Source organism: Sinohyriopsis cumingii, chromosome 4 (genome assembly GCF_028554795.1).
Source record: "Sinohyriopsis cumingii isolate HCF-2022 chromosome 4, ASM2855479v2, whole genome shotgun sequence".
Lineage (NCBI taxonomy): Eukaryota > Metazoa > Mollusca > Bivalvia > Unionida > Unionidae > Sinohyriopsis > Sinohyriopsis cumingii.
In genome coordinates this window covers 4,166,959-4,194,454 of record NC_142964.1, presented here as the reverse complement: position 1 = coordinate 4,194,454, position 27,496 = coordinate 4,166,959, and the positions used below count along the sequence as shown (strand labels likewise).

Here is a 27,496-nt window from a genome sequence, read left to right as displayed (position 1 = left end):
TATGTCACAATGACCCATTTTTTGTGTGAAAATTTGAAGGTCATAGACCACTGACACTACTTTTAAGTGAAGTTCCAAATCAGGCATATTGGCTCAGTTTTGGTGCGTGAACAGCTTTCATTCTAAATGCACTCTAATAATTAGTTTGGTAGCATTGAGAGAAAAGTTATTGGAATTACATTCCAGGTAAAACTTTTTTTAATTAAATCCTTAAACTTACTTTAAGTCAAAGTTGCCCATTTTTTGTGCAAAACTGCTACTTATCCACAACTACACACAAAGTGTAAATGTGATGCTAAATCATGTGTAAAAGTTGGCTAGTGGTAGCACAGGGATGACACTAAGTTTTAGTTTCTTTTCTCTCAATTTTTAAGTCCATGTCTTTAAATGATCCAATATTAACCGAGCTTTTTCTTAAGAAATGTAAATAAAAATTACAATTAGTATCCATTATAACAGGATCCATGCAGATTTTAAACAATGCAAAGCAAGGATTTTTTAAAGATTCCAACATGCCTGTGATTTTTTGCATACTCATTTTTTCGTTCTCAAATAATAACCAGTTAAATATATCCCTTTACTGCACTCTAATTAAAATATATAGTTTAGAATATGACATTTATTTCTGCTTTAGTGATTTTTCACATCATAAAACGCAAAATATTCAGTGTGTTAAAAAATCTGTATGAATCTTATTCCAATTTCATGCAATAATGGAAGTACGATAATAAAGTTTTAGTTGCATAAACTTTGCATTGGCAATGACTCGGGACGGGGTGGGGGGTTTAGTGTCTATATTTGAGTATGCAGTATGAATACCAGTCTGGTCAACTTGGCATTGCACACCAACATGGCTCTACAGCAAATCCGAGCTTGCGGAAGATACACTTATGCAGTTATCCAGAGGTATAGTGATCTCGGTCCTTCAAATGTTTTTCTTGTTCTTATTTTAGATAATGCCATTTATTTTTGGTATCAAAGTCTTAAGTGTCCAAACCCCAACTCGCCTTCAAGGACAAAACTATTGGCTCATGGGCCAGTCCACAGGAGCTATGATTTTTAATTTTAAAAGTCTGCATGATTGAAAATAACAATAAAGCATAATCTATAATGAGCTTATTACAGACATCACATAAATAAATTTTAAAAAAAACATTTAATCAAGCATGATTTGTTAGACATACAAACACAGTATAATGCATACGGTTGGACAAAATACACGGCGCTTAAAATACATGTAAGCAAAGCCCGGTCTCTCTAAACACCCCAAGACTCTCCAAGAACACCCCAATATTACATATATTGGCACCAGAGCTCTCAAAAACGTACTAAGAAGCGAAAACAAAGCAAAAACACATACGGACATTGTTACCATCAACGATTAATAGTATTGGTTGATGTCCCTATTTCCAATAACCTATGGAAACTAATTCTTATGCATCAGATCTCTTTAATTTTATAATATTATTAAACAATTTCCTTATTTAATGGCTATGCACCATACTTCTCTCATTTATTTTGTTATAAACTGTTTATATACATATTTTAATTTTAAATCGTGCATCAACATTTTTGACAGAGACGTTTAGAATACATGACCAAAGAGTGTTACAAGCTCCATGCGAGTGATTTCCCTTGATTTTAAGTAGCCATGAAGGAAAGTCGCTCTGTAATTCCTTTCGATTTTATATCAGTATCGTGCTTGATATATCAGATGTAATGTATCTAAACTGACTGATTATACAGGCCATTTAATGACTGGTACAGACACATAGACAATTAATTATCAACAATAACTCACAAACAACCAAGTCGTTTAATTCTCAGTATTAATTACTGTCTCAATAGCAAATCCAGAGGACATGCCAAATATATTACCCAAATTACAGACTGATTAAAAGAAGAAAAACGATGAAACACACAAAACTGGTTTATTTTAGAAGTTATTAATGTTTTCGCAAGCATAGTAATAGAATATACAAGGTAGATTTTCATCGTTTTAAATTTATTTAATATAGCAAGTTTCTAGCTGAAATCAGAAAGAATATATATGAGCTATCGCATTAACATTTATTTTTTTACCAAAACACAATATTTCCATAAAGAAAATATAAAATTAACTTTTAGTAAATCAAGCCATTATCAACATTATCAAAAACAATGCATATTTATTGACTATTGAGTTCTCTAGCAAATCGTGCTTTCTTCGCATTAGTTTTACAAAACAAATTGCATAAAGAGTTATTGACGAGTAAAACGATATTACAACATATCAAAGAGTTATTGATGAGTAAAACGATGGTATAACGTATCAATGAGTTGTCGGAAACAGTATAAACAATCATCCGATATGTATTGATCCTGTCCTTCTGTACACAGATGCTTCTTACAGAACTTACAAGAGCTTTCTGGAACATATTGTTACAGAACTAGATAGAGGTGCTGAGTCCGTGGAAGTAAGAGTGCTTGAAATGATTGAATTTGGAAGTGATGATGAGAAGAGTATAACCTAGCCAATATAGCCTGTATTCCCCTCGGTTACACGCTATCTTTGCACGAGATATCTGAAAGATAATGTCAGGCACTTCCTTCAAAATAAAATATGGGTGGAAAAGGGTGAACGTGATATAATAAAGACCCAAATATTTGATACCGGTGTCATCACAGACGCAAATACTACAATAGATTTTGAAAGTCGATCAGAACTTTTGGAAACAGTCATCAATGAACAGCATCCGACATTTGCACTATACTTTATAAATAACTTGAAACCAAGACAACATAAATATTTTTTCAAAAAGATAGCTGCAAAAATACTGAACGCGTGAATTTGACTAATGACAATGCATCCATCAATAACATTCTACAACCTTTCGTTTGACTGGAAACCACAACACGTGCAAGATCTAATACACAAACTTTTCAGCGTGACACAGCACCATTTCATGGTTGATAGAAGCGCTCTTTACGATAGCACGAATTATCAGTTAACGAAGAAAGAACACATTTGTTATATACATTTATATCTAAAATGTATGAATATACAAGCATCATCTATGCTACTTGGTATGTTCAATTCAGAAATAGATAAATAAATAAATATTTAAGAGAGGAAGACTAACAGAATAAAAAAGGATAATGAATCATTACACTAACCTGTATCGCAAATGCGATGCTGACATTTCCCGCATATATTACAAGACAAAATAAGCTAACAAGGCCTGACATGATTATGATATTGTACACAAGGATAAAAAGATATTGTCACAATTAACACTTTTCAGTTCATATTGTACCAAAATATATCTGATCGAAAAGTCACAATATAAAGTGTAATTACTATAAATTAATCCACAATTTACACACATGTGTGGTCCTTTTGTACAAATTTAAAGCGTGTGGTGTGTTTAATTTTCAAACCTTTTTTTTTTCTTCATTCAAATTAGCGTTCATTGATTAACTTAATAAAAGTGAATTTAATTATAATTAACTGTTTAGATCTTTTTTTTATTTATTGCAGGCATCAATGAATAACCATGTGATTAGTGCGAATGACCAATAGCAGTGTGCTAATTATTGTTTCTAAAACAAATCAGATTTTTTTTGCAAATTTCTAGTGTGCATTAAATGCAATTTCTTTTCATTAATTTTAATTAACTGTTGACATTTTTTCCAGCGACTTAGAGATGTGTTGGTATCTTCTTTAATTATAGACGTCAATGAATAATGGCGTGATTAGTGGAAATTAATATTAGTGCTAATTATTATTTTCAATATGCATGAAATGGGGGCGAATTATCCCTTGACTGGAGTTGAAGTATCTTGGGGTCGAAATGTCTAGGAAATTTTCTTGGGGTCGAAATGTCTTGCTCCCATGTGATATTGCTACTTATTTATAAATGTTGATAAATATTCACATTACTGCACCCGAACACTCTTCGTCGAAATGAGAGTTGTTTCCCTTGGCAAATCTTTGATCTCACTACTTTTTCTGTTAAATAAACAATCGCCAAATATTCACACTTTTTGTTTCTATGTTTGTTTGTATTGTTGTTGAAATTTAAAGTAGGTAAATGATTGAGTCTTGATGTATTTTTTGAGAGTCTTAGGGTGTCTTGGGGTGTTTAGTGAGACCCAGCAAAGCCTGTCAACAGTTATAAAAAAAAGTGAATTTACCATTTGGGCAAGCTCATCAATGCACTTCATTCATTGTTATTGTGGAACTAAGTCTATCACTGACACTTAACTTAAGAGTTAAGATGACTTAGCCAGTACCACATCACAGTGTCAGAATTGATGAGGGCGACAGTTACTTTTTTCTAGCAAACATACTTTACATGTTGCATTCATTGTGCTTGCATTCTTTGCATTTTGATTTTTTTTGCAACGAAAATCAAGAACATTTTTAGAGACATCCAACGATTCTTATGTCACATGACTATGACAATTTACAACAGCTGTTTGAAGGAAAAATGAAAAAGAAATTTGATGTAGAATTGCACGTAAAGCCTGCCGTATGCTTTGCTTGACCACAAAAGTCAATACTGGAGTACAGGAAGACTGCTGTTGCAGTTTTGAAATTCTAATCAGAGATTTTAATTGAGGTTGAAAATTTCCATCAGAAGTCATAATGATGAGGGGAGGGAGCATTGTGTTTTTTTTAATTAAAAGTTTGAGATGGACAGTGAAAGCTGATTAAGACACAAAAGTAGTCTCGAATTTACCAATTTGTGAGAGAAAAATTGAGAGAACTATCACAACAAAGTTCACAGTCAATCACATGACAGTACATTTATAGCAATTGGAATTATGCACACTTACGTACAAGAAAATGTTACATGAAGAACATGACTGTTTTACAAACATACTTTTCAGTAATCTTAGGAACAAGAGTGAGCTTTTTTGACACCATGATATTGCCTAATATGCATAGATAAAAGTAAACAAGTGGAACATCCCAATTTCCTTTTAAATTCAATTCAGTTTTGCTGAAAGTAGTGCTATCTGATGTCTAACATGTCTGCCATCTTGAAAATCTTGCTGCTCCTGAAAGGGTGGTCATATCAACATTGGGTTTTCATTAAAAGGCTTCTATGGGGCTGTCCATTTAGTACGTACACATGAAGTGGGGTAACCCAAATGCATATGCTTCCGTATGGAGGGGGGGGTCTACTGATAATGTACATACACATAGGAAACGGGGGTGGGGGTAAAACCTCGATAATAATTTTTCTAATACCTAACCTGTTCGACTAGGTTCAGTCGGTGTTTGAATTTTAGCGGACACTAGACCAGCTGTTTAAAGTTGCACAGCTTATTGCTTTGATGCACCCAGACATTCAGCGTTGGTGGACCATCTGTTTTATTAAACAGGTTAATATTATTAATCCTTTAAAGTTCGTGCGTGGATTAAATATAGGCCATTCTGTAGAATTCACAAGGGGTGCATCAAGCATACTTATGCATGTGGGGTGTGTAAAAAAGTATACCTGTTAACAGGGATGGGTCGAGGGGTCAAGCTTTTCCAGATTTTTGCGTACATACTAAATGGATGGCCCCTTAAGATGTCAGCTTGGTTCTAAATGGTGCTGATCTAATGTACAATGTGGTTGCCACACTGGCCATCTTGAAAATCTTGTTATATCTTCTCCTCTCCAAATGGATGGCTACATTGGCATGGGGTTTTCACCAATAGGCTTCATATGATACCTTGTTGGTCTGACTCGAAATGAAAGGGTGAGTCGTACATCCAATATGGCTGCCACGACAATGGTCTTAAAATCTTCTTTTCACTACTCATCTTGATATGGGGTTTTCACCAAAAGATTCATAATGATGTCTATAGCACCTTGTCAATAAAATGGGGCTAAGTGGACATCAGTATGTTTACCACAGCAGCTAATTTGACAGTCTTGTTGCTGAAGAATATGTGAGATGGTTTCGATAATAAACAGTTAAAAGAAAGAATGGTCTTATCTTGAATTCCTGGGTATTTTTGCCACCAGAATAGATCTGCGGCTTCAAGGGACTCTTGTTAATAAAAGGCTTTTTTATTATGATGTCTGGTTGGTCTTAACACTGATGAATATTATAATTCTTCTATTGTAATATATTCAGCAAAGATTCAGATATGAAAAATTGGTATAATTTTAGTTCTAGCAATGTTATCAGTTATTTTTCTGACTCTGCACAAATTAACCATCATAACTTACAAATAATTTGAAAAGAAAATGTCAGTTTTGAATTGTAACAACTGTTGCGTAAAGCTGTTGATTGTGTTGGATGGTAACCTCCAAAATAGGTGACTTATAGATTTTAAGGCGATACATTGGATATGTTGTTTAATCTGTACAGTTCCTCCATTGTTATATATATATTTAATTTGTATTTGTATTCATTTTTTTTCTTCATGATCAGATGTATATAATTGTTTTTGGATTTGACCATGTCCAAAATCAAGTTTATTGTGTACCTAACCAGTAAGTTTTATTTTGTAAACAATTAATACATAGTTATTTCTTTGTGAGTGTGGGTTAAATAATATGATCATTATAAATAGAAGTAAACATGTTTTTTGTCTGGGTTTAGAATGTTGGAATTCCCCCATGAGGAACCTGTTGTACCTGATGTTTCCCATGTTCTTTCTTATAGTTTTAGTAATAGACCTTGTCTTGTTGACAACTTAGAATATTCTAGAAATGAACTTTTTGCCCTCATCCTGGTTGGACTTTTGTGTCATAGTTTTGTTTATATAATCTTGTTTACTTGAGAAATTCATTCTTGTGTTTACTATCTTAGGCAAAATAAGTCTTCTTGTTGTGTTCATTATTTTGTTTGGGTGGAATTCTTTATTTAAATTATTCACTTGAATCGCTCCGGTGGCCTAGTGGTTAGAGTGTCCGCCTTGGATTCAGTAGGTCGTGGGTTCGATCCCCGACCGAGTCATACCAAAGACTTAGAAAAATGGTACTAACAACTGCCTTGTTTGGCACTCAGAATTAAGAGGTTAGTATTAGGACTGGTCAGCCTGGTATCAGGATAATGTGACTGGGTGGGACATATGCTACATGTCTGCGGCATGATGCCCCAGTGCTAGACATCACTATAAACTGCCACACTGCAGATTCATAGCGATATGACTGGAAAATTGCTAAAGCTACGTTAAAACTCCAGATCACACACACACATATTATTCACTGGAAATACAAAGTGCTCATGGGTAATATTATTGGACTGGAACATCAATTTGGAACTATAGTGATTTCAGACAAGAATATCTTGGATTATAATTGTGATTGATCAGAAGATTGTTGGCACATCTCCACATTACATACCATTAGAGGAATATCAACATACTTAGGCTAATAAATCAGCCCATACCTGTAATGATATTGACTGATGGTTAATGGGCAGATATTACCTATTCATTAAAACATGCAAAAATCTGCACACATCATTGTACATTTTATGCACTTACTGAAATTTCTTGCAGCTGTATAGCTTCAGTGTGCTGAAGGGTTCTTTTAGTAATATGTACATATCTTTCCAGATCACATCCTGTTTGACAACTTGTAAATCAACATGGAATAGCACAACCCTCTGTCCTGTGAACATTTTGAATTTTGTGCTAGATATGGCTATTACCAAATAACAGTAGGTTCTAACCTGTACATAGGTGTGTTCTGGAAAGATTTGCATGTAGCACAAGTGCACATTTTTTTAAACATGTGACATCAGACCCACAATTTTTCCATTAGTATAAACACTAATTTGGAGGGTTGATTTATCATACTACAACACATTCAGAGATGAAGCTTTGTTAGGGAACACCTGGAATTTAATTAGAACTCGATTCTCTGCATTGGTGATAGAACCGTTTTGGACTGTTTGGGATTTATTTCACAATACTATCAAGTTCTTTTTAAATTTTTATATTGTATTATAGGGAAATAAATTATTTTTGAATTTTACAAAACATGTTGGCTTTTGCTTGATTACACATCAAGCTGAACTGAAAACAACAAAGATCCTGAACTGCTGTTGCACAATGTGCTTGCAGATCAGGGTCTGTTTTGTTTGTTTTGCTGATTACTCATAGCAAACTGCATAAACCCAGATCTGCCAGCACATTTTACAATGGCAGATAAGGGTCTGCAGTTTGCAGTTGGGCTTATATGTGGTACAAATGTTACTAAATTAGCACCCAAAAAAATGGTTTTAATACACGTTTCTTTGTTTTTATGCTACAAATATAAATTTGATAACTAAAAAGAGGACACTACTCCAGTAGCCCAAGTCATTAGAGCATTTGCCTCTGATGCAGGGATTGTGGGTTTAAACCCCAGCCCAATCATACCAAAAAGACGTAAAAATCATACTAGCAGCTGCAGGGGTATTCGTACGAAGGACTAATATTCACACGTGAGAATTCACAGTGAAGTTACTATTCGTGCACCATATTTGGAATATGCCTAGCAGGTGTGAAGAAGCATTTTGCCAAATTTTTGCTTTCTAGCTCTGCTTGCAACTTAAACTGGCCTCTACCTTACCTCAGAAACTATTCCATCAGTATGCTCACCCACTTTCTGTCAGTTTTTGTATTACATTTCAGGTGTTGAAATTCACTTAAATTTCTCGTGTTCTATTGATTTCTGTAGTATATTTCAGTTGTTTAAATTCATTTTTATTTCTGGTGATAATGTGCATTTCCTGGTTGCCTATATTAACAAATTTCAAACCCTCAACCAACCCAACTCCACAAACACAAGGTGAAAAAAGTTGCATCTGCAGAAAAAAAATTCTGATATACTATCAACGGCAAGATAATTTTTGTATGCTTGCAGTAAGGTCGTGTGTGTATAGTTGATGTTGACTGACTGCCCATTTGTCTGTACAGTTTGCATTATGGACATTTAACTTTTGTCCACCATCTTCAGTTACAAGACTTTGTGAATTGGTTGCACTTCGGGTAAGGAAGAACCTTGTCGATTTCAGGGTGATAGGTCAAGGTCACTATAACTGAAAGAAGAAAAAAATGGTACTCACACAGTAACTCCACCATTTACAGTTACCATTCTTTATGAACAGCTTGCATTTAGTGTAAAGAAACCTATTGATTTCAGGGTCAAAGGTCAATATCATTATGACTATAAAAAGAAACCTGGCTTCCACACAAGTTCTCAACCATCTATAGTTACTACATTTTGTCAACAACTTGCACTTGGGTGGGGAAGTACCCTATTACCTTTCGAGCTGAAAAAAAGTCAACGGTCAAGGTAATTGTGGCTGAAAGAACAAAATTGGTTTCTGCACAATGACATCATGTTCCTCAACCAAGCTTTGTGGTTGGCTTGCATTGGGGGAAGGAAGCCTGTAGATTTAGGGGTCTGAAGATCAAGGTTTCTTTGACTGAAAAAAGAATAGTTTCCACATACATGTAATAACATCAGTTCTGTATCACAGACCTAGGTGAAATTTTGGATGGCTTGCACTTAGGATAAGGAAAAATCCTAATAGTTTGGGGGTTTAAAGGTCAAAAACCAGGGTCTTTGTGCAGTGAAAGCAAAAAATGTCTTTTCAACAAAATTTCCCGTTATCAACATAGAGGACTATTAAAGTTTGGGCAGACATGCCATTCATACTCATAGGTCTCCAGTTCGTAAAAGTTTGGGCAGACATGCCATTCATACTCATAGGTCTCCAGTTCGTAAAAGTTTGGGCAGACATGCCATTCATACTCATAGGTCTCCAGTTCGTAAAAGTTTGGGCAGACATGCCATTCATACTCATAGGTCTCCAGTTCATAAAACCATAACATCTGCACAATACAAGAACTACCATTTATTCATACACCTTGTTGCATGATTGCTTCTTCACAAATGCTGCTGCAAGCAATCTTTTTTTTCTCTAACATCTTCACAGTATCCATCCATTTAGTAATTTGATTTTAGACTGACAACAACCACATGAGCCAAATATAATGGTGGGTAGTCTGCATGCATGTTTTTTGCTGCCATACAGTTGTTCTCCACCATAGCAAACAATGTCATAAAATACATAAGTGTACATAGAGGAACTTGTTTGTCTATGTACATTCTCATCCACTACCCATCCTGACATAAGTTTCATGACATGAATGTACAATTGGTTTCCTCTTTCAAAATATATCTGGTACTACCCGTTTTTCTGGAGGTGCTTAACCCAGTGTCTTTTTCTTATGAAGCATGTTTTCTCTTAAGCTAATAAGTGGTTTCAAAATAACTTCATTTTTTTTACCTGTAATTAATTCTAACCAGAAATTTCTTTCGCTAATCATGGCTGATATGACCGTCAATGAAGAATGGGTGGGGCTTAAAAGTGAAAATGCATGTTCATGTTATAAATATCACTATTTACACAGGAAAGTTTTATAGACCCGTTCAAATTAATATTCATGCACACCTATGCACCAATGGTACATTATTTGGTTGAGCAGCAGAGGGGCTGTACAGACCGAAACTTTTTGCACAATAAACCCCTCCAGGAAACTATTCCTCGATAGAGGGCTTATTTCGACGAAATAAACCCTTCTATTCAGAATACAGGACAAAAAAAAATGTCCCCCGAAAACTCGAAGAGTTTCCAGGGACAAACTCGTTGAGTTTGCACTGACAACTTGGGTTACTTCAATAAATCTGAAACAGTTTCCGTGGCGGGGTCGTTATTGAAAAATCCATGGGTCGGGTCCATCCCCTCTGCTGCTCTGGGAAATGAGTTTCCAAGGAAAAACATTTTTATGTTGCAAATAGTGTATCAAGTCCAATACGGTATCTTGTTCTGGGATCGTGTAAATTTATTGTCACAAATCCGTGAGGTTTTCTTTGAGCATGACTGAAGAAATTTTTAAATTTATTTAAATCCATATCGCCACCACACCAGGTTTGATGAATATTTCTCAGTGTATGTGTATCAACTCCATTGAATATCGCAAGAAGATTACAATTATCCCTGATTACTTTAGGAATTTGTGTATAACGCTGAGTAACATAAATCACATCAGTGTTTTTGTGACGTCCCCGGGAAAATATTCTTGCGGGATTTTTTTGCTTGTCCAACATAACATCATCATACACTACTAGGTTGTTAATTGATTCATCAAGATCCTCGACGCTGGGGGCTTCTTCGATATCAGTGATAAATTCAACAACATCCTCACCGTCTTTACTCAGCGCGCTTGCACTCTCATTAAAATCTTTTATAACGTTATAGCATCGTTGATCATCTACAGATGGAGCTATCAAATACAGTTTATCCCATTTCATCCACTTCATTATCAAGTTCAGCAACAGCTGTGTTTTACCTGAACCGGATGGCCCAATTATAATCGCGCGGATAGAGTTTGGTAGCACTGAATTATGCTTAACTGGCTCTTTCTTTTTTGTCGCAGAAAAATCTGTAATTTCCATTTGTATATAAAGAATAATAATTATGGATCTATATTGTGTGAAGTGTAAGGCACGAACCCCTACGAATGATCTAACAACCATTACAACAAAAAATAACAGACAAGCACTTTCTGGTAAGTGTACGCGATGTGGCACAAAAAAATTTAGATTTCAAAAAAAAAGCGAGAATTTAGCGGAGGTGACATTGCAGCCAAACTTGGAAAGCTCCCCGGAACTCCCTGGGCAAAGTATCCCGGAGAAAAACATCTCCCACGATACAATTACTGCAGTCCAGGGACCCGACTAGATATCAGACTTGATGAACAATCTAAACCAAAACCGGGAGAGTATCCGATAAACGCTATCGACGCAGCGTGTCACATACATGATGTTGCTTATCGAAGTAAAGATCTACAAGACAGGCATATCGCGGATGTGAAATTAATTCATGCACTAAGCGCCATAAAAAATAAATCATTTAAGGAGTCACTCGCTAATTGGTTAGTAAGATCAGCGATGAAATCTAAATTAGTATTAGGCGCTGGATAATTAAATAAAAATGCAAGCGATTTATTATTCCCCAATCGGATACTGGAGAGGTAACTCAGCAATTAATAAACTCGCCAACGCGGCATCAGTAACACGCGAGGTTGCCAAAAATTGGCTATCAAAACAAGCAATATGGCAAATCTACTTACCACCACCTCGACAAATCAACTTTGCACATTTTGATGTTAGTGTGCCCAATGAAGTTCATCAGGCTGACATACTATTCCTGCCTCATGATACTGTCCGTAGAAAAATATACAAATACGCGCTAACAGTAGTTGATGTTGCCAGTAGATACAAAGAAGCAGAACCGTTAGCGACTAAAACAGCGTCCGAAGTCGCCTCTGCGTTTAAACGAATTTATCAACGAGGACCTCTAAACTGGCCACGATTATTACAAGTTGATCCTGGCAAGGAATTTCAGGGCGCGGTGTCATCACTGACAAAGCAGCATAACGTTACCATACGACGAGGACATACTGAAATTCATCGGGATCAGGCAATTGTTGAGCGATTTAATAGAACACTCGCTGAGAGATTATTCGGATACCAGTACGCGAGGGAATTCATTTACGATACGAGATCTCGTGAATGGGTTGCAAGACTGCCAAACGTGATAGCCGCACTGAATAATGAAATTACCAGAACAACAAACATGAGACCTGTAAATGCAATCACAAAAAAATATATACCCCGCGTCAGTGAACGCGGACAACAGCAACAAAATGTTTCAACGCAGCCAGGGACGCTAGCGTCCCCACTGCTGGGTAATGTCACCGTTAGGTATTTATACGAACCAGGCGAACTAGAAGGAGGAAAAAAAAGAGCAACCGATCCCACATGGAGTGTTACTACACATAAGATATCCAGCATAACCAGATCAACTGGGAGAAACGCAATCTACAGATTAGATTCGACTGCTCCTCAACGCGGATTTAAACGCGAGCAACTTCAGGTGATTCCCGAGGATACACAATTACCACCCCGATCACTAAAGTGATCCGCACTGAAGTGATTCAATCATTTAAATAACTGCAGCAACACCTCTGCGTCGGTTACACTCAAGACAGGTCAACATCACATTTTCACGTGTATGACCGCGACTGCTATCTATTCTATCTACGGTGAATTGCCTTGGGTCGTTTTTCGAATACTGCCACAGCAATAAACAATTACAACTCGCACAGTGATTATTCTGCTGTTGTTGTAATTGTATTACAAATTCAACATCCAAACTTTGTTTGGGATCAAACTCTCTACCATTTTTTTTGTCGCTCTGTTTGTAACTGGCTAATTTCTTTCTTATTGTGTCATCAGCGATTGAGCTGTCGTTGACAACATCATCTAATACAATTCTTCGTAACTGACCTATCCTTCTTACTCTTGACACGGCTAAATAAACTAAATTTGACCACTCGATGCGATCATCAACAATCCAAACTGTTGTATCTGAAATAGTTAGTCCCTGCGAACTGTGGATGGTCATAGCGTATCCTAGCGTCCACGGGGATTTGCTCATTTTCAGTGCCTGTTCAACAGCATCAACATCAACTGTGACAATATCATTTAATACTAAATTCTGTTTCTCCGGACCCGACGCAGTCAGGCGCCCTGGAATATCAACATCAATATTCTGCAATCGCGTATCAGCTGGTCTATAACACAACGGCACTGGCAACATGGGAAATTTCTTCTGATGTAACTGAAATAACCGCTGCTGAAGTGTGTCCCTGACTATCTTTCTACTTGCCACAATTAAATCACCTGGTTTCCACGTTTCCCAAAAGTCGCTCAGCGAAGTCTCTGGAATTATTTCACGCATTATCTCACACTGGACTTTATTGGTTTGTAGCCTGATCAGTGCCTTAAACTCTTTCAGCGTTTCATCGAGTGCTCTAACATCGTTAGTTATTTCCTCATAATAATCTACAAAAGTTTTCAGCCACTCGTGTGGAGATTCACCTGTAAATGGGGGTGGTTGACCATGATCGCCGCACATCACCACTGCGGTATTTTTCTTTAGCAGCCAATCCAGAAACTGTTTTAATGTATCCAACGGCACAGTGTCTATCTCATCCCAGATGATTTTCTCGGGAATATATTTCGTTCCCATTCGTTCAGGTGTCCACGTGCCGCCGCTGTATTTGAAAAAACTGTGATACGTGCACGCGTTAACATCCCGTTGTCTCATCTCCCTGGCAAGTCTGTGTGTGGGTGTTAGCACAATCATGTCAGAGTTTCTAAATAATTCAATCGCTCGAGTTGTTTTACCAGAACCACCAGGACCGTTCAGATAAACTGTTTTGTGTCTTGTAACAGGATCGTGCACCGGCGGCAACAACGAAGTTGCCCCCGACGAAACCATCGAAGATATTTCTGCGCTGCGATACTCATCCTCGATTTCAACATCAGCCGATTTACAATATCCGTGTAACATTTCATTCTTTATTCTCCACGAGCCCCACGATGGATCATCCGATATAACATTATCCAACAGCGCTGAGTGTTTTTTATCAATATAAAATGAATCCGTTGCAACTCTCACTGCGGCAACAGGGAATCTATTGATCATCGACAACAAATTTATGGATACATAAGCCAGCATCGAAGATCTCAAATGTATGTACTGAGATGATTCTCCGTCAATATAACTAAAAACAGTCCCTAGTTTTTCCCCGTTTGACAGAAACACATCTTTGCGGTTACAGAACATGTTGTTCGTGGCTGCATCAGCGACAATAAGATCCAATTCAGTCTTGTCCATGATTAATCGACTGTGATGTTGTTTATGATCATACGCTCCACCTTGAGTGAATTTCCCTATTATTCTTCGTCCTAGATCTTTTGCTGTGCTTTCATCATTTCTGAGTTTGCTTTTAAGTACTTCAGGAGCTTTCTTGATGATAGCGTCGATAGAAGTTTCTGGATATTCTCGTGACCAATCTTCGATGACTTCTTCTAACGTAACCGGCGTTGGAGTTGGCAACCAAACTTCGGTTTGACGACAATAACATATAATCGCTTCGCTGACCGTCAGCGACAACAGTATTCGACTGTCAAGCATGTATCGCAATAACACTATCGGTGCCCATCGCTTCTCAACGAAATGTCTGCCAAACCAAACATAACACACAGGATGTAAATCCTTAGCGAATTTAAACGACGACACACAAGCAAATCCGGTCAAGTCAAAATCGGGTAAAACACCGTTGACAGCTACTCTTGTCATGGTATTGCCAGCGTGGCCAAACCGTTTAAAATATTCGCTGCATTCTCCACGCCCAAGGAAACTTCCTGGATAACACGCCGTCATGTCCACGGATATCATACCGCGGTGATCATACTGAGTATTCCACAAACCGCCGTGTCCGTATTCGACACAGCTCTGCTGGATATCAGCAAGAAAACTTTTCGGAGTTGGTCTCCATGAATTTCGTTCCCGGGCTACATGCGCGACAACACCCGGGACAGTAAAACAGTGTGTCAGTAACGTATCAGTGTTGCCAGCATGATATTTTTCTGCGAGTTTTTTCATTTCCTGCTGTAACGCCATTGTTCTGTATATTTCCCCGTTGGGTCTCACAAACTGATCATATTCTCCATCTTCGCTACTTCTGAATAACCACACAGACACTGGATCGGTTTTACTTATCTGATAAATAAAATCAAACATGCTCCCAGAATTGCTTTGCAATTCCGGATAATACTTCACAACACGGTCTTGCGGAAATATCCTAACCGAGTCAGTCCAGGCGTGACTGTTATGATCGATAATAGTTATTGGTGTTCCACGGGAATTGTATTTACACTCATACAATACCTCACCGGTTAACGATGAAACCGTTATAGGAAATTTTAGTAATCGCTCTAGCTCAGCAACATCATTTATTGACGCTCCTTTATCCGCTACTCGTGTCGCCCACGCTGTTATTTTAGTTTGTCTTAGCGGTGTTAGGCCGTTTCCTCGCATTGCATTTTTAAAATGTTCCATTACTCGCTCAGCTACACAATTCAACACCGACACCTTCATCGGTTTGAGTTTATCAACGCGTGGTTTCTTCATCGGATAAATTCCATAAACAACTGCGGTCACAGGATACGCTCTGGCATAATATGGTATATCAATCCCAACAAGTACTCCCGGTTTTGAGTCTTTACTTAACAGAACGGTTTTTCCACGAACGCCTCTGGCATCAAGAACAGGGTCTAGTTTGTCTCTGATAATCCACGTTCCCTCGCCGACTCCAACAATAAATTTTATCTGTACGAAATATCTTCTATCGTCGAGATACCCAATTATGTTACGCGCGATTGTATCGTTCATGGTAGCATCAATGATACGGTCACGAGAAATGCTTTGCATTTCCCGAGAAACGCTCGCGTTTCCGAGGATAATTTTATACGAAGACCACGTGTGTGCGGCACCATCACGACGAAACTCTTCTTTGGCATTCTTGATAACACCAATTACCTCTGCTAACTCTCTTCGTCGTGGATCAGCGGTTAACCGGTCAAGATCGAATCTAGAACCTGATATGGGTTTTATTCTGGATAGTCTTTCAAAACCCATTATTATAATTAAGACAAATATTTAAATAGACAAATATATTATATGATGAACCAATGCAAGTGGATCAAACTAAATTCATCAGCGCCGTGTAGCAAACCCTGCAGAGGCGAATACTGTGGACAACATGCTCAACAGGTCCGCGGTGGGAGTCTAGGACCGATACCGTGTATCAGATGCGGCATTGGAGTACGAGGAAAAACGCAATTATGTTCAGCGTGTGGTGGAAAACGCTATCGAGAACTAAAACGGTATTATGATAAAAAAAATCCAGACTGTGATAACGCTCTCAAATGCGAGCGTGATTACATAAATAAGTTTTCAGACAAATTATGAATTAGACAATGATTTGCTTATAGTATAATGAATCAAGAATTCGTCCGACATCCAACTATTCCAAATTATGAGGCAAACCGAGATGGCATAGTGAGAAACTACAGGCTGAGGAAACAAGTTGGTACAGTTGATAATGCTGGTTATTTAAGATTTACTGTTAGGAAAGGGAGGTATTTATGTCATCGTTTCGTCTATGAGGTTTTTAACGGAGAGATCCCTAAAGGCCTTGTCATTGATCATATTAACGGGAACAGACTTGATAACAGTATTGAAAACCTTCAAGCGATCACTCAGAGCAAGAATACCATACGAGGAAGAGTTAAATGTAAAACAGCTATAAGAAGAGCAGTGAAATCTGTGAATGTTGAGACTCGTGAAGAAATAATATTTCAATCAATGAGCGCAGCCGGTAGGTATTTCGGTATTTGTCCACCTTCTGTACAGCATGTCGCAGATGGGATCTACAAAACAGCATTTTCAAAGAAGCTCAAACAGAAGATTTCATTCTGTTATATAACTCTTATCGTTGACACAAACGACGATAACTCCTCCGAGAGTGTGTAACGCTTTGCAGAGTTGTCGTTGCTGGTCAGAGGATTTGCTCCCCCTAAGAAAGCCACCTTGATAAAATATTTTATCGAGTTCATAACATGTAATCATTTATTTACCGTAGAATATATATTTTTTTACAAACAATATCCTCGTTTTACTGAATATATCCGACTGTTTTGCTCTTCTGTGCTTGTTATATGACCGCGCTTAAGAAAACATACAATTAAAATATTTTAAACAAGTCCCGCCCACTGCTAGAGCGAATTTCCAACTCGCAAGTAACAGTTGGGTTATATACGAAATCGCTCCCTAAGACCTTTGGGTCGATCGAAAGTCAGCACGCGCAAGCAAAACCATAAATTTAATCCGCCAATGGCGGGTGTCTTTTGTGCACCATCCAATGGTCGATTCAATGGATGGTTTTGCTCTGCTGCTGACCGTAGAAAATGACCCACCTGTGTATGTTTGTGTCGTCATAGGATAAGGTCTTAGGATAAGTTAGGATAAGATTACATGTTCATTGTGCCTTTACTTGCTGTCATACTCGAATCAGAGGTTAAAGGTTGTCTGTTCTGTACCGTCTCTTAGGATAAGATTACATGTTCATTGTACCTTTGCTTGCTGTGATACTCGAATCAGAGGTAAAGGTTGTCTGTTCTGTACCGTCTCTTAGGATAAGATTACATGTTCATTGTACCTTTGCTTGCTGTGATACTCGAATCAGAGGTAAAGGTTGTTTGTGTTGTCAAATAAATGTTTGCCGGGCCTGCTAGAGAACTCGATCCTAGAAGCCAGGGCTGTCTCGTCTTGTAAATAAATGTGCCTCTGAGTCACTTGGCAGTCAGAGGGGTCCGTCCTTAGGATAAGTTACGTGTTATATGTTTGTCCTTGTCAATTCACTAAACACGTCCTCTTGAGCCTATAGAACGTTATTTGACGATCTAGAGGCTCTTGCAGGGGATAAAGTGTTTCGTGTTACATGTTGTATTGTCATGTCGGAAGCAGTCCTCGTGGGGTTCTAGAACGTTATTTGACGATCTAGGCCCTTGCAGGGGATAAATGTTTCCGACTGTCTCGTTTTGTTTTGGAAAGCTAGCGTTTCTCATGCAAAGTGTTTCTATTAAAAATATAAAAATATATAATAATATGAATCACGAAAATATAAATACCATACTTGTTGAAATTAAAGAATTACAACAGCGAGGTTTTAATATTTTACTAGACACTGAAACAATTATGTCAGATTTTGAATCCTTGAATGAGCTATCACGCTTGGGGAAGAACAATCTCCCTGCTCGTTATAGGTTCATTAAGGGTTTGCAAGATCGTGTTTACAGATCACTTGCCGGGATAACTGAAAATCAGGTATCTGAATTTATTCCACTGTGCCGTGCAGTTGAGAAGATTCGTCTTGGATTGTCACAAGAGTATGAGACTCGAAAATTAATTAGCACCAGGGTGAGACGGTTAAAAGGTTATATAAAGAATCTAGACACGGAAATGCCTTGCATTTCTGACAAAAATACTAGTGTTTCTGACTACGAGGCCGACAAGGAAGTATAAACCGCATAGCGTGTGACTCACAGCACAAAGTGAAAGTAGAACCTGAGAACGCTAGCGCCCCCCCCCCCCCCCCCCCCCCCCGCTTGGAGTGTAAAGCACATTTCCACGGGTAAAAAAAAAAGTGTATTATTTTTTTTGCCCTTGGAAACTCAAAGAGTTTCTCAAGTGAAGGGCGCTTTCAGATTTTCAGGATTTGCTTAAGCGTTTCAACATCAATACAGGAATGAGAATAGTTCATAATCTGTTCTCGTTGACACCAAACTATGATCATATGATTTTGCTGTAGCTCTGTTAATTGTGACGGAGTTAACAAGAAGTCTTCGTCACCATACACGTCAATAACTATTTTAACGGGGAAATACTGTTCTGGGAATGTCTGTATTTGAAATGCGGTTTTTATTGCCTCGTAAAGAATTTGCTTATCATGAATATGAACTCGTGCATGAATGTACTCGGGTTGATACATTATACACAACCGTTTTTTTTTAAATGCGTGCTAGCACTTTCAACGATAACTTATGCTGGTTTTGATAGGGTATTTGCACGATAAAATGACGAAAATGGATCAGTGCAGAAAAAAAAACTATTATAAATATTATGGATCCCTTGACTTAGGACTTCACCAGTAAGTTTATACTAACAGTCTCGTCACGCAGGTCCAACAAATTCCCCCTCTGGTCGGTGAGTTTGAAATTTATCGTTGACAACCACGGGTTATGACACCGTAGATAGACCGGATTGATTGGTTCTTGCACAATCAGAAAACCAGGGGGGTCTCTTGGTGTGAACGTATACAGGATAAACCCCTGTTGTGCCGTCGTAGTATCTGATGCGCTGTAACTGCCATCGATGACGTCACATACAAGATTGACCGCAATAACATCTGTGATATTTACGATCCCGGGTGAGATGTGTCTGCCATCGGATGCTGTACTGTTGTCGTGCTTGAGAATAACAGGTTGTGGTTTTATTCGTTCGTACGCGGCAAGAATATCTTCGAAAGATTGATCGATGAGATCAGAGACTGATTTTCTCAGCTCGGGCACGTTATATCCAGGAAATTTAAAATCTGAAATATCATTCACTTGAATACCATATTTAATTGCAAAATCTGCTCTGGCTATCTGTCTATAATTATCATCGATATAGTCTTTAAGATCCAGTAAAGCCTGAATTATTCTTAGATTTATAGTTTCCATGGCCGATGCGAGTTTGTTTAGTTTTTCTATGGTTGTGATAATATTATCACGCGGACTTGTTAAATCAGAAATATAATCTTGGAAATATACTCGCAGGAGTTGTAGCTGTTGTTTATGTACTAGATTGATCGGAATAAATAATTCAGATTCTATATCATCTAGACGGTAAACACGGAGCTCCTGCCCCCCCTTAACACGTGGAGCTTCTATACTCCAAGTATCGGGCATTAAAGTACTTTTTCTTGCTAGTAATTGATCTGCAAGGAGTAAATAATAATTGTACTCGAGGTCGTGTAGTGCTTCTTTATAGGTCATAAAATCCGATTTTTCAGGTTTTGGTGGACGAGGTTTAACCTCGGGGGCCTTTGGCCATCCTAATAATGTTCGGATTGAGCTGTTATAAATATCCACGGCGTATCCTGGCGTTGAGATTTCAATGACCGCAGACAGCGTTGGTTCATGAGCTGTTATAGATATTTTGGCTTCCTTGCCGGTGATTCGTTTTATTTGGCGTTGTATCTCATTATTGATTTCTTCGATCTGATAACTCCCAGTGGGAAGTGTAATTGTATTCCAGTCAAGTTCACCCTGTTCGCCGGAGTCGGCTTTGCTTTTCCCGAACACGAATGAATTATTTGGCTGCAGACCACCAAATGATGCCGACCTAACATTGGGCCAGCTGTGATACACACTGAGCTTTGCTAACGCGATTTCACTCACTGGAATTGGAGTTCGAAAATTAATACCGAATTCTGGTGTCGTCGAGGACACTGAGATCATTGTGGTCCTTACCGGTGTTGTGTTTGTGACTATTTGTTGAAGCAGTTCTATTGACATTATTTATTTGTTTAGTTTTCAAATAGTCATTGTACGCATCTGACATTAGTTTGAATTCAGAATCTGATATCGTAGCGTCGCTACTTTGCACGTCTAACGATGATGATATCAGCGATGATAATTTCTGATATGCGGTCGTGGCTGTATTTAATTTTGTCGTGTAATCGTGTAATTTTGTGTTAGCACATGATGATATTTTTTTTGCTATGATGCCGAAAACTCCAGCTGTTGTTGTGGCCGCGGAAACACAGATCGTGGCGGCGACTGCTGCAGTTACCGGAGTGACCGCTGATAGTATTGCTCCGGCAGATGCAACAACGGCAGATACTGAATAAACCATAATATCCAGCACTGTTATGCGGCGCTTGTATTTTTTTACTTTTTGACTAGTTACTTCGATGACAGTTTTTAACTCAGATTGCCACTCACGGACTTGATTGTATCGATATTGTTGAGCATCTGGCGTCGTTGACATTATTCAATTACGCGGTAACCAATTGAGGCGTTGCAGCGACGAATTCCAAACAAAACCAGTAAGATGTTGCTGTTAAACTATCGTCCTCGGCTTCAAGCATAAATGTTTCCTCGGTTCCGCTGTTTAGTATTACAGTGCAAACCCCGGAATACTTATCGGTGGAATGTCTCCAAGGATATGTTGTGAAGATTTCAAATTTAGCGGCTGAAAACACAGACAACCTGTAAACACCGGTGGCTGTTGCTGTATATTTGATAGTGTTATTTTGTCGTGACCATGTTGCGAATCCCGATGATACCGTGAATACGATGTTGGTGATATGCCCCGGAGTAACTCCAGTGGGAACTTTAATCAAACTGGTTTTGTTAACGATATCAGGAATACCCGATACGATATCCTGCTGTGTTTGTTTGATCGTGTTAATGTCGGTCTTTACATCAGCGAGTTTTACATCGACGACTGGAGGAGTCCCAAAGAACTTATCCACGACCTCATCAGTTTTTACGAAGTTTCTTCGAAATCTTGTAAACGCGCCCACGTGAACATCATGCTCTGCACGCAGCGTATTTAGTTTACCGTTGACGATGTCCACGTATTGTTTGTTTGACGCATCCTGGTCGGATTCGGGATTCGCTAACGCGGTTATTTTGTTGCCGCTCATGCTGAGTTCGCCTGTCATCGTGTCACCGGCTTTTTTCACACATTTATCAACACCTTTATCAATACTGTCTTTGATGCTTGCGATTGATATATTCGAGTCCTTGATCCGGCCGCCATCACTAAATGCAACGAAGTTATCCTTGGTAGCTCCAAGAACTCTGCGAATTATATCATTCCACTTAATGTTGCTCGTTCTTAGTTTTCCTTGCCTGTCTTGGAAAATAGCAACTTCATCTGGGTCAACTCCAGCTATATTCAAAAGATTATCGACTTCATCTTTGGTCGCATATTTTGAGAGATCAGCATCTGTGCTTGGTTTACCTCCTCGTGTGAAAGGTCTTCCGTAAATATCCACCATTATTCTTATTGCTGTTTTTCAAATGCTAGCATTTCTCGATGCGGTATATTCATACACTACTTTATGAGGAGGAGTTGCTGGATTTCTTGAGATTGCATCAAGAACATTTAAAACCTCCCTCCCACAAATGGGCGGATCAATTAATGTTTGTGTTGGTAACGTCGACTGCCACACTGGAACATTAGAAAATCTGCTGACATACTTGAGAAACTCAACTGGCGGTGCTAAACCGTACGAATCAAAATAGATAATTCCACGTGGATCGATCGCGTAAGCAACCCAGTGAGTTCCCGGACCATCTTTGTTGTCGAGATTGATAATGCCAGTTTCTGGATTATTCGGTCGTTGCGGTAATTGATCTTGCATAAATACGCCTCTGAAATGTTTTACTCGCAATTTTTTAACAGCATCGAGTAAATCAAAATTGCTCAACGGCGTTAGAATTTTTTTGGATACCATGATGGTGGAGTTCCTGGTAGTCTTAGACCGCGTCCCTTTTTTTTCTTGTATCCTTTTCCCGTTGCCTTTTTTAGTGCCATTCCAGCTGCAGTTCCAACTGCACCGAGTGCTGCGGCTTTTGCTACGGCTGGTGCTGCCGCGGCAATCAACGCCGGTATTGCTGCGAGAAGAGGAAATATTCCACCGGTTTTAGTCATGTCCTTGATAGCTGCAGCAGAGAAATCAAGTCGGACACCGGTTTTTGCTGTTAGTGCCTTATTAAAATGTTTAAGCTGAGTATTAGTCAACGACAATTTGTTTGGACCACCAGTAATCTGATCTCGTTTTAGTGTTATTGATGTCCCGCACGTGCTTGCGTTCTTTGATTGCAATTTCTTCGTTTGACCGGAAGTCAAGGTGACATTAACATGACTGTATGACATTATATCCTAAGTTTGATTTTAATTGCGTTACATATTCTCGATTGGAGCGTCGATGACCCTCATTCGTCCGCCAACACCTTCAAGCAGCATTGCTTTATCGGAGAGTATGACAGCAATCGCTCTGTAACCACCAGCAGGAACACCTACACGAGCTCGGAAATGTAGGTCGACAACAGATTGTTTAACCAGATCAAGATGTTCCAGCGAAAAGTAATAAATCGGATATAAACTCATAAAGTCTCGCTGTGATATTTGCAGGCCAGTGTCTACATTAAGGTCGCGCCCCATAAATGACATCAGACGATGATACGCGCGTGCGACACGATGATGTTCGAAATCTATTAATATATCCTCAGATGGCTCCTGATGCCCATTTATTCTCAACGAAACTTCAGAAACTCCAAGTGTATCAAATACCATTGGATTTCTTTCCTGGCTATCTGTTCTAGCACGGTATTGAAATGCAATGAAAATATGTCGTGGTGCTGATACTCCTTGTTGCGATGATATATGCCATGTAAACAACCCACCATTATCACCCTGAATAACGTCTGTGGTTGTTGTTTTCCAGGATAGCAGTGATTTACCGCCCGTGTCCATGAAAGACAACAGTCGTTGTTCTTCGGTGATTGACGGAGACAACACTGGCATCCACAACCACAGTTTAGTTAGTATTACCTGACCAGGGGCAACAGCAGCATCTCGCCAGATAGCGTCATTATCATCAGGTTTTCGCACAAGTACAACTGTGTGTTTGGCACCGAATATGACCTTGTGGACATCTCTGCAGAATCCAAAGATGTGAGACAATGGAATCACACCTGAGAACTCTTCATCTCCACTTAACATCGATCTACGTGTTGCAAAACCCAAATTAAAATTTTCGTTCATCGATGCAACTGCGTCACCGGCATTATTCATTGTTACATTCCTGTTCTCGGGGCTGTCGGTTATATCCTTTGCAAACATCATTGATGGTCCGGCTGATCTGGTGTAATCATCCGAGTATCTCGCCAACCCGAGAATTGTTGTGGCAACGTCGACGTTATCATGAATTGTTTCAATTTCTTTTCCATCTATCATGTAAATAGCGGATTTAAATAACGCCATGATGCCGTTGTTAACAAATCCAACTCGGTCGCCGATTCCGTAGTTAGTGTTATCATTCTTTAAAAGCCTACCTTCAACTTCGATGAAGGCCTCAGCGGGCAAGAAGTATCTACTTGTATCCTGGACCTGTAGTTCAATTCTTCCGCGTTGGTTAGGATCACGTGCTTCATAAGAATAATATTGAAAATCACGTACAGAATCATCTTTAAGTACTGGTTTGGACATATCAAACGCGTCATTGGATTTTCGTGCAAACATTATTATTATTTGTGATGATCTAATTAAAATGTTATCGTCACCGGAAACCACTACCAGCTATCAAATTAGCAGTTACACTATCTTGCAACGCTTTGGAGGTAATTCCTGCTGTTGCGATCTCAGCTAATTTCTGATTTACGGCCTTATTTACTACGCTACTAACATTTGCCGGCATAGCTTCAGTGGATGGTAGTTTTACTGGCACCAACCTCTCGACTGGGTTTTTTTTTCGTATCAGCTGTGCTAGTCGATCCTTGATTGATTGAAATGCTTTCCCGGCAAGACTACCAACAGTGCCAATGGCTTTATCCTTGACAACATCAGCGGCTTTCATCGCGAATTGTTTTGCTAACGGTCCAGCTTTCGGAGCGATTCTTGTGACTAAATCCCTAACAACATCACCGACTCCATCTCCGTAAACAACCTCGTATACTGGTAATCGTGAGTTTACTACTCTGACACTTCTTGGTCTGCGAAAAGAATCGTGTAGTATCATTTTATTTAATTATTGTTTATCTAACTGAATTTGCTAGCAAATTTAATTATTAGTCGCTGTGGTAACCGTCTGCGAGTTCATCAATGAGCCCCCGGTAGATGCTGATATCCATGATGCCACGCTGAAATAGTCTCTGACAGATATCTGCGGCTTCATTTATAATTTCCGGAGAATTGTTTCCGGCACGTCTTCCTCCGATGAGAACTTCCAACCGTGATACATCATCGATGATATTATTAGGGCAGGCAATAAAACCGGATCCTAAACCCTCCCCTGTTGATGGTACAATTCTTGGGGATAAAATGTCTTGAGGCAAACTTTCAGAAGATGTTGTTAAGCTAATTATCGGCGACCTAGTTTGTTTGAATTTTTGGCCCCGCGGACTTCCTTCAGATGCAGCCTCGTATTCACTTAACGGAGTTAGGTCAGGATCTATTGCTCTTCGCCGTGAAGGATATTGTTGTCGTTCTGTGTGTTGCAACGGTGATTTTTCTTCTTGAGGTTGCGATGGTGGAATTTCAAGTTTACGTATAGCATCTACAAGTCTATCGTATTTTGTATCGTCCCTGCTGATTTGTTTTTTATTTTCACGTATACGATACGAATATTTGATAAAATTATCATCTGTCATAGAACCGTGTTCTGGGTTTAAAGACACATCTCTTCTAATCAATCCTAACAGTATTGTCTCAGGTAATTTCTCTTCTGGTACATTTTTAAGAAGTTCAATATAATCCGGCGTAAATCTTTTGGCGGGGTCAGTAATTCTCCCTGTTACTCGCTTACCAGCAGGTACTGACACAACAACTTCATCGGGTGGAGGCGGGGGTTTAAGTCCAGCTGAAATATCCTGTAAAATTTTCCTTTGCTCTATTAAAGCCTCTTTGGTAACAGCTGCGGATTTTTCAGTAGCTTTGGTCACGGGTTTAAATAATTCCTCCGTAGTCTCTGCAAAGCCTTCCCGTGCTTGCTGTCTTAGTTGTAATTTTTGTCTGACACTATCACGGACAGGAAGAAATTTCTGAATTGCTTCGAGACGTTTTCGAGCTAATCTAGTCGTATGTGCTTCTCCAATATTTGCCATTATTTATTTGTCAATGATTTAATTCCGCTAACATAAAAATGTTTTTCCTTGGAAACTCATTTCCCAGAGCAGCAGAGGGGATGGACCCGACCCATGGATTTTTCAATAACGACCCCGCCACGGAAACTGTTTCAGATTTATTGAAGTAACCCAAGTTGTCAGTGCAAACTCAACGAGTTTGTCCCTGGAAACTCTTCGAGTTTTCGGGGGACATTTTTTTTTGTCCTGTATTCTGAATAGAAGGGTTTATTTCGTCGAAATAAGCCCTCTATCGAGGAATAGTTTCCTGGAGGGGTTTATTGTGCAAAAAGTTTCGGTCTGTACAGCCCCTCTGCTGCTGGTTGTGATAACCTTTTTTTTTTTTGACAAAATATTTGCCTTCAATTGACTGGCATTTTTACTTCTTAAAGGTAACTGTATGACTTTGTATGAGACTCTGTGTGATAAAGAGTGGGAAAGGTGACAGAGATGATGTCATTTACTTTTTTTCAACTCGTTAATTTTTCTAACTTTCATTTATCTCCATAGATCACTTTTCCCTGGACAGAAGCAACCAAGCAAGTTGTTCTTGACGTTCCAACAATCGGGCAGTGCAAAGTATGAACCTACCAAAATGATTCAAGGACAGGTGCACCAGAATACTTCACATATCCTACAGATCAACAATGTCATAAAGCAGCAGAATATTCAGTGTGTAAGGACAAATGTTCGTGTACATTATAGGCCCAGTGCTGCCAAAAGAATAGGAAAACATGGTCTGGAGAAGAGACTCAGCTCTCCTTCTCAGAAAGAAATTCTCTTCCGGAGACTTCTGAAGGGTCGAGATACGATTTGTGTCTTTGATAGATTCCTCAATAATGTTCGCTTCCCGAAAAAGAAAGGCTTTAACTTGTTTGACCCTAAAGTTGGATATCTGACTAGGACGAAAATTAAGAAGTGCACATTATGAAGTACTGAAGTTTGACATAATGGACTCATTTCTCATCATTATTTTGAGATGTTGGAATATTTGTGTACTGGAAACTGAATAAAACATTCTCAAATTGCAGTTTGTTGCAAACCTCATTTGTTGAGTTTGCTCAGTATCTGTGCACACATTTACTCAAATCCATTATCTGTGCTACATTAGTAGAAATGTATATTACCAA

The 27,496-nt window shown here is 38.7% G+C and overlaps 2 protein-coding genes across 2 annotated transcripts in view; one reads left to right on the top strand and one right to left on the bottom strand.

Annotated features, from left to right (window-relative positions):
• LOC149800551 (uncharacterized) overlaps window positions 1-27,496 on the bottom strand; it is a 123,352-nt gene that overhangs the window by 34,357 nt on the left and 61,499 nt on the right. The window contains exon 10 of the mRNA XM_089954434.1: window positions 9,642-9,817. Within this exon, the coding sequence (XP_089810560.1) occupies window positions 9,642-9,817 (176 nt within the window). The remainder of the gene's footprint in view (window positions 1-9,641; window positions 9,818-27,496) is intronic.
• LOC149800552 (uncharacterized) lies at window positions 815-27,396 on the top strand. Its single transcript, XM_089954500.1, has 2 exons — window positions 815-906; window positions 26,877-27,396. The coding sequence occupies exons 1-2, from the start codon at window positions 851-853 to the stop codon at window positions 27,295-27,297; spliced, it is 477 nt and encodes a 158-aa protein (XP_089810626.1). The 5' UTR covers window positions 815-850; the 3' UTR covers window positions 27,298-27,396.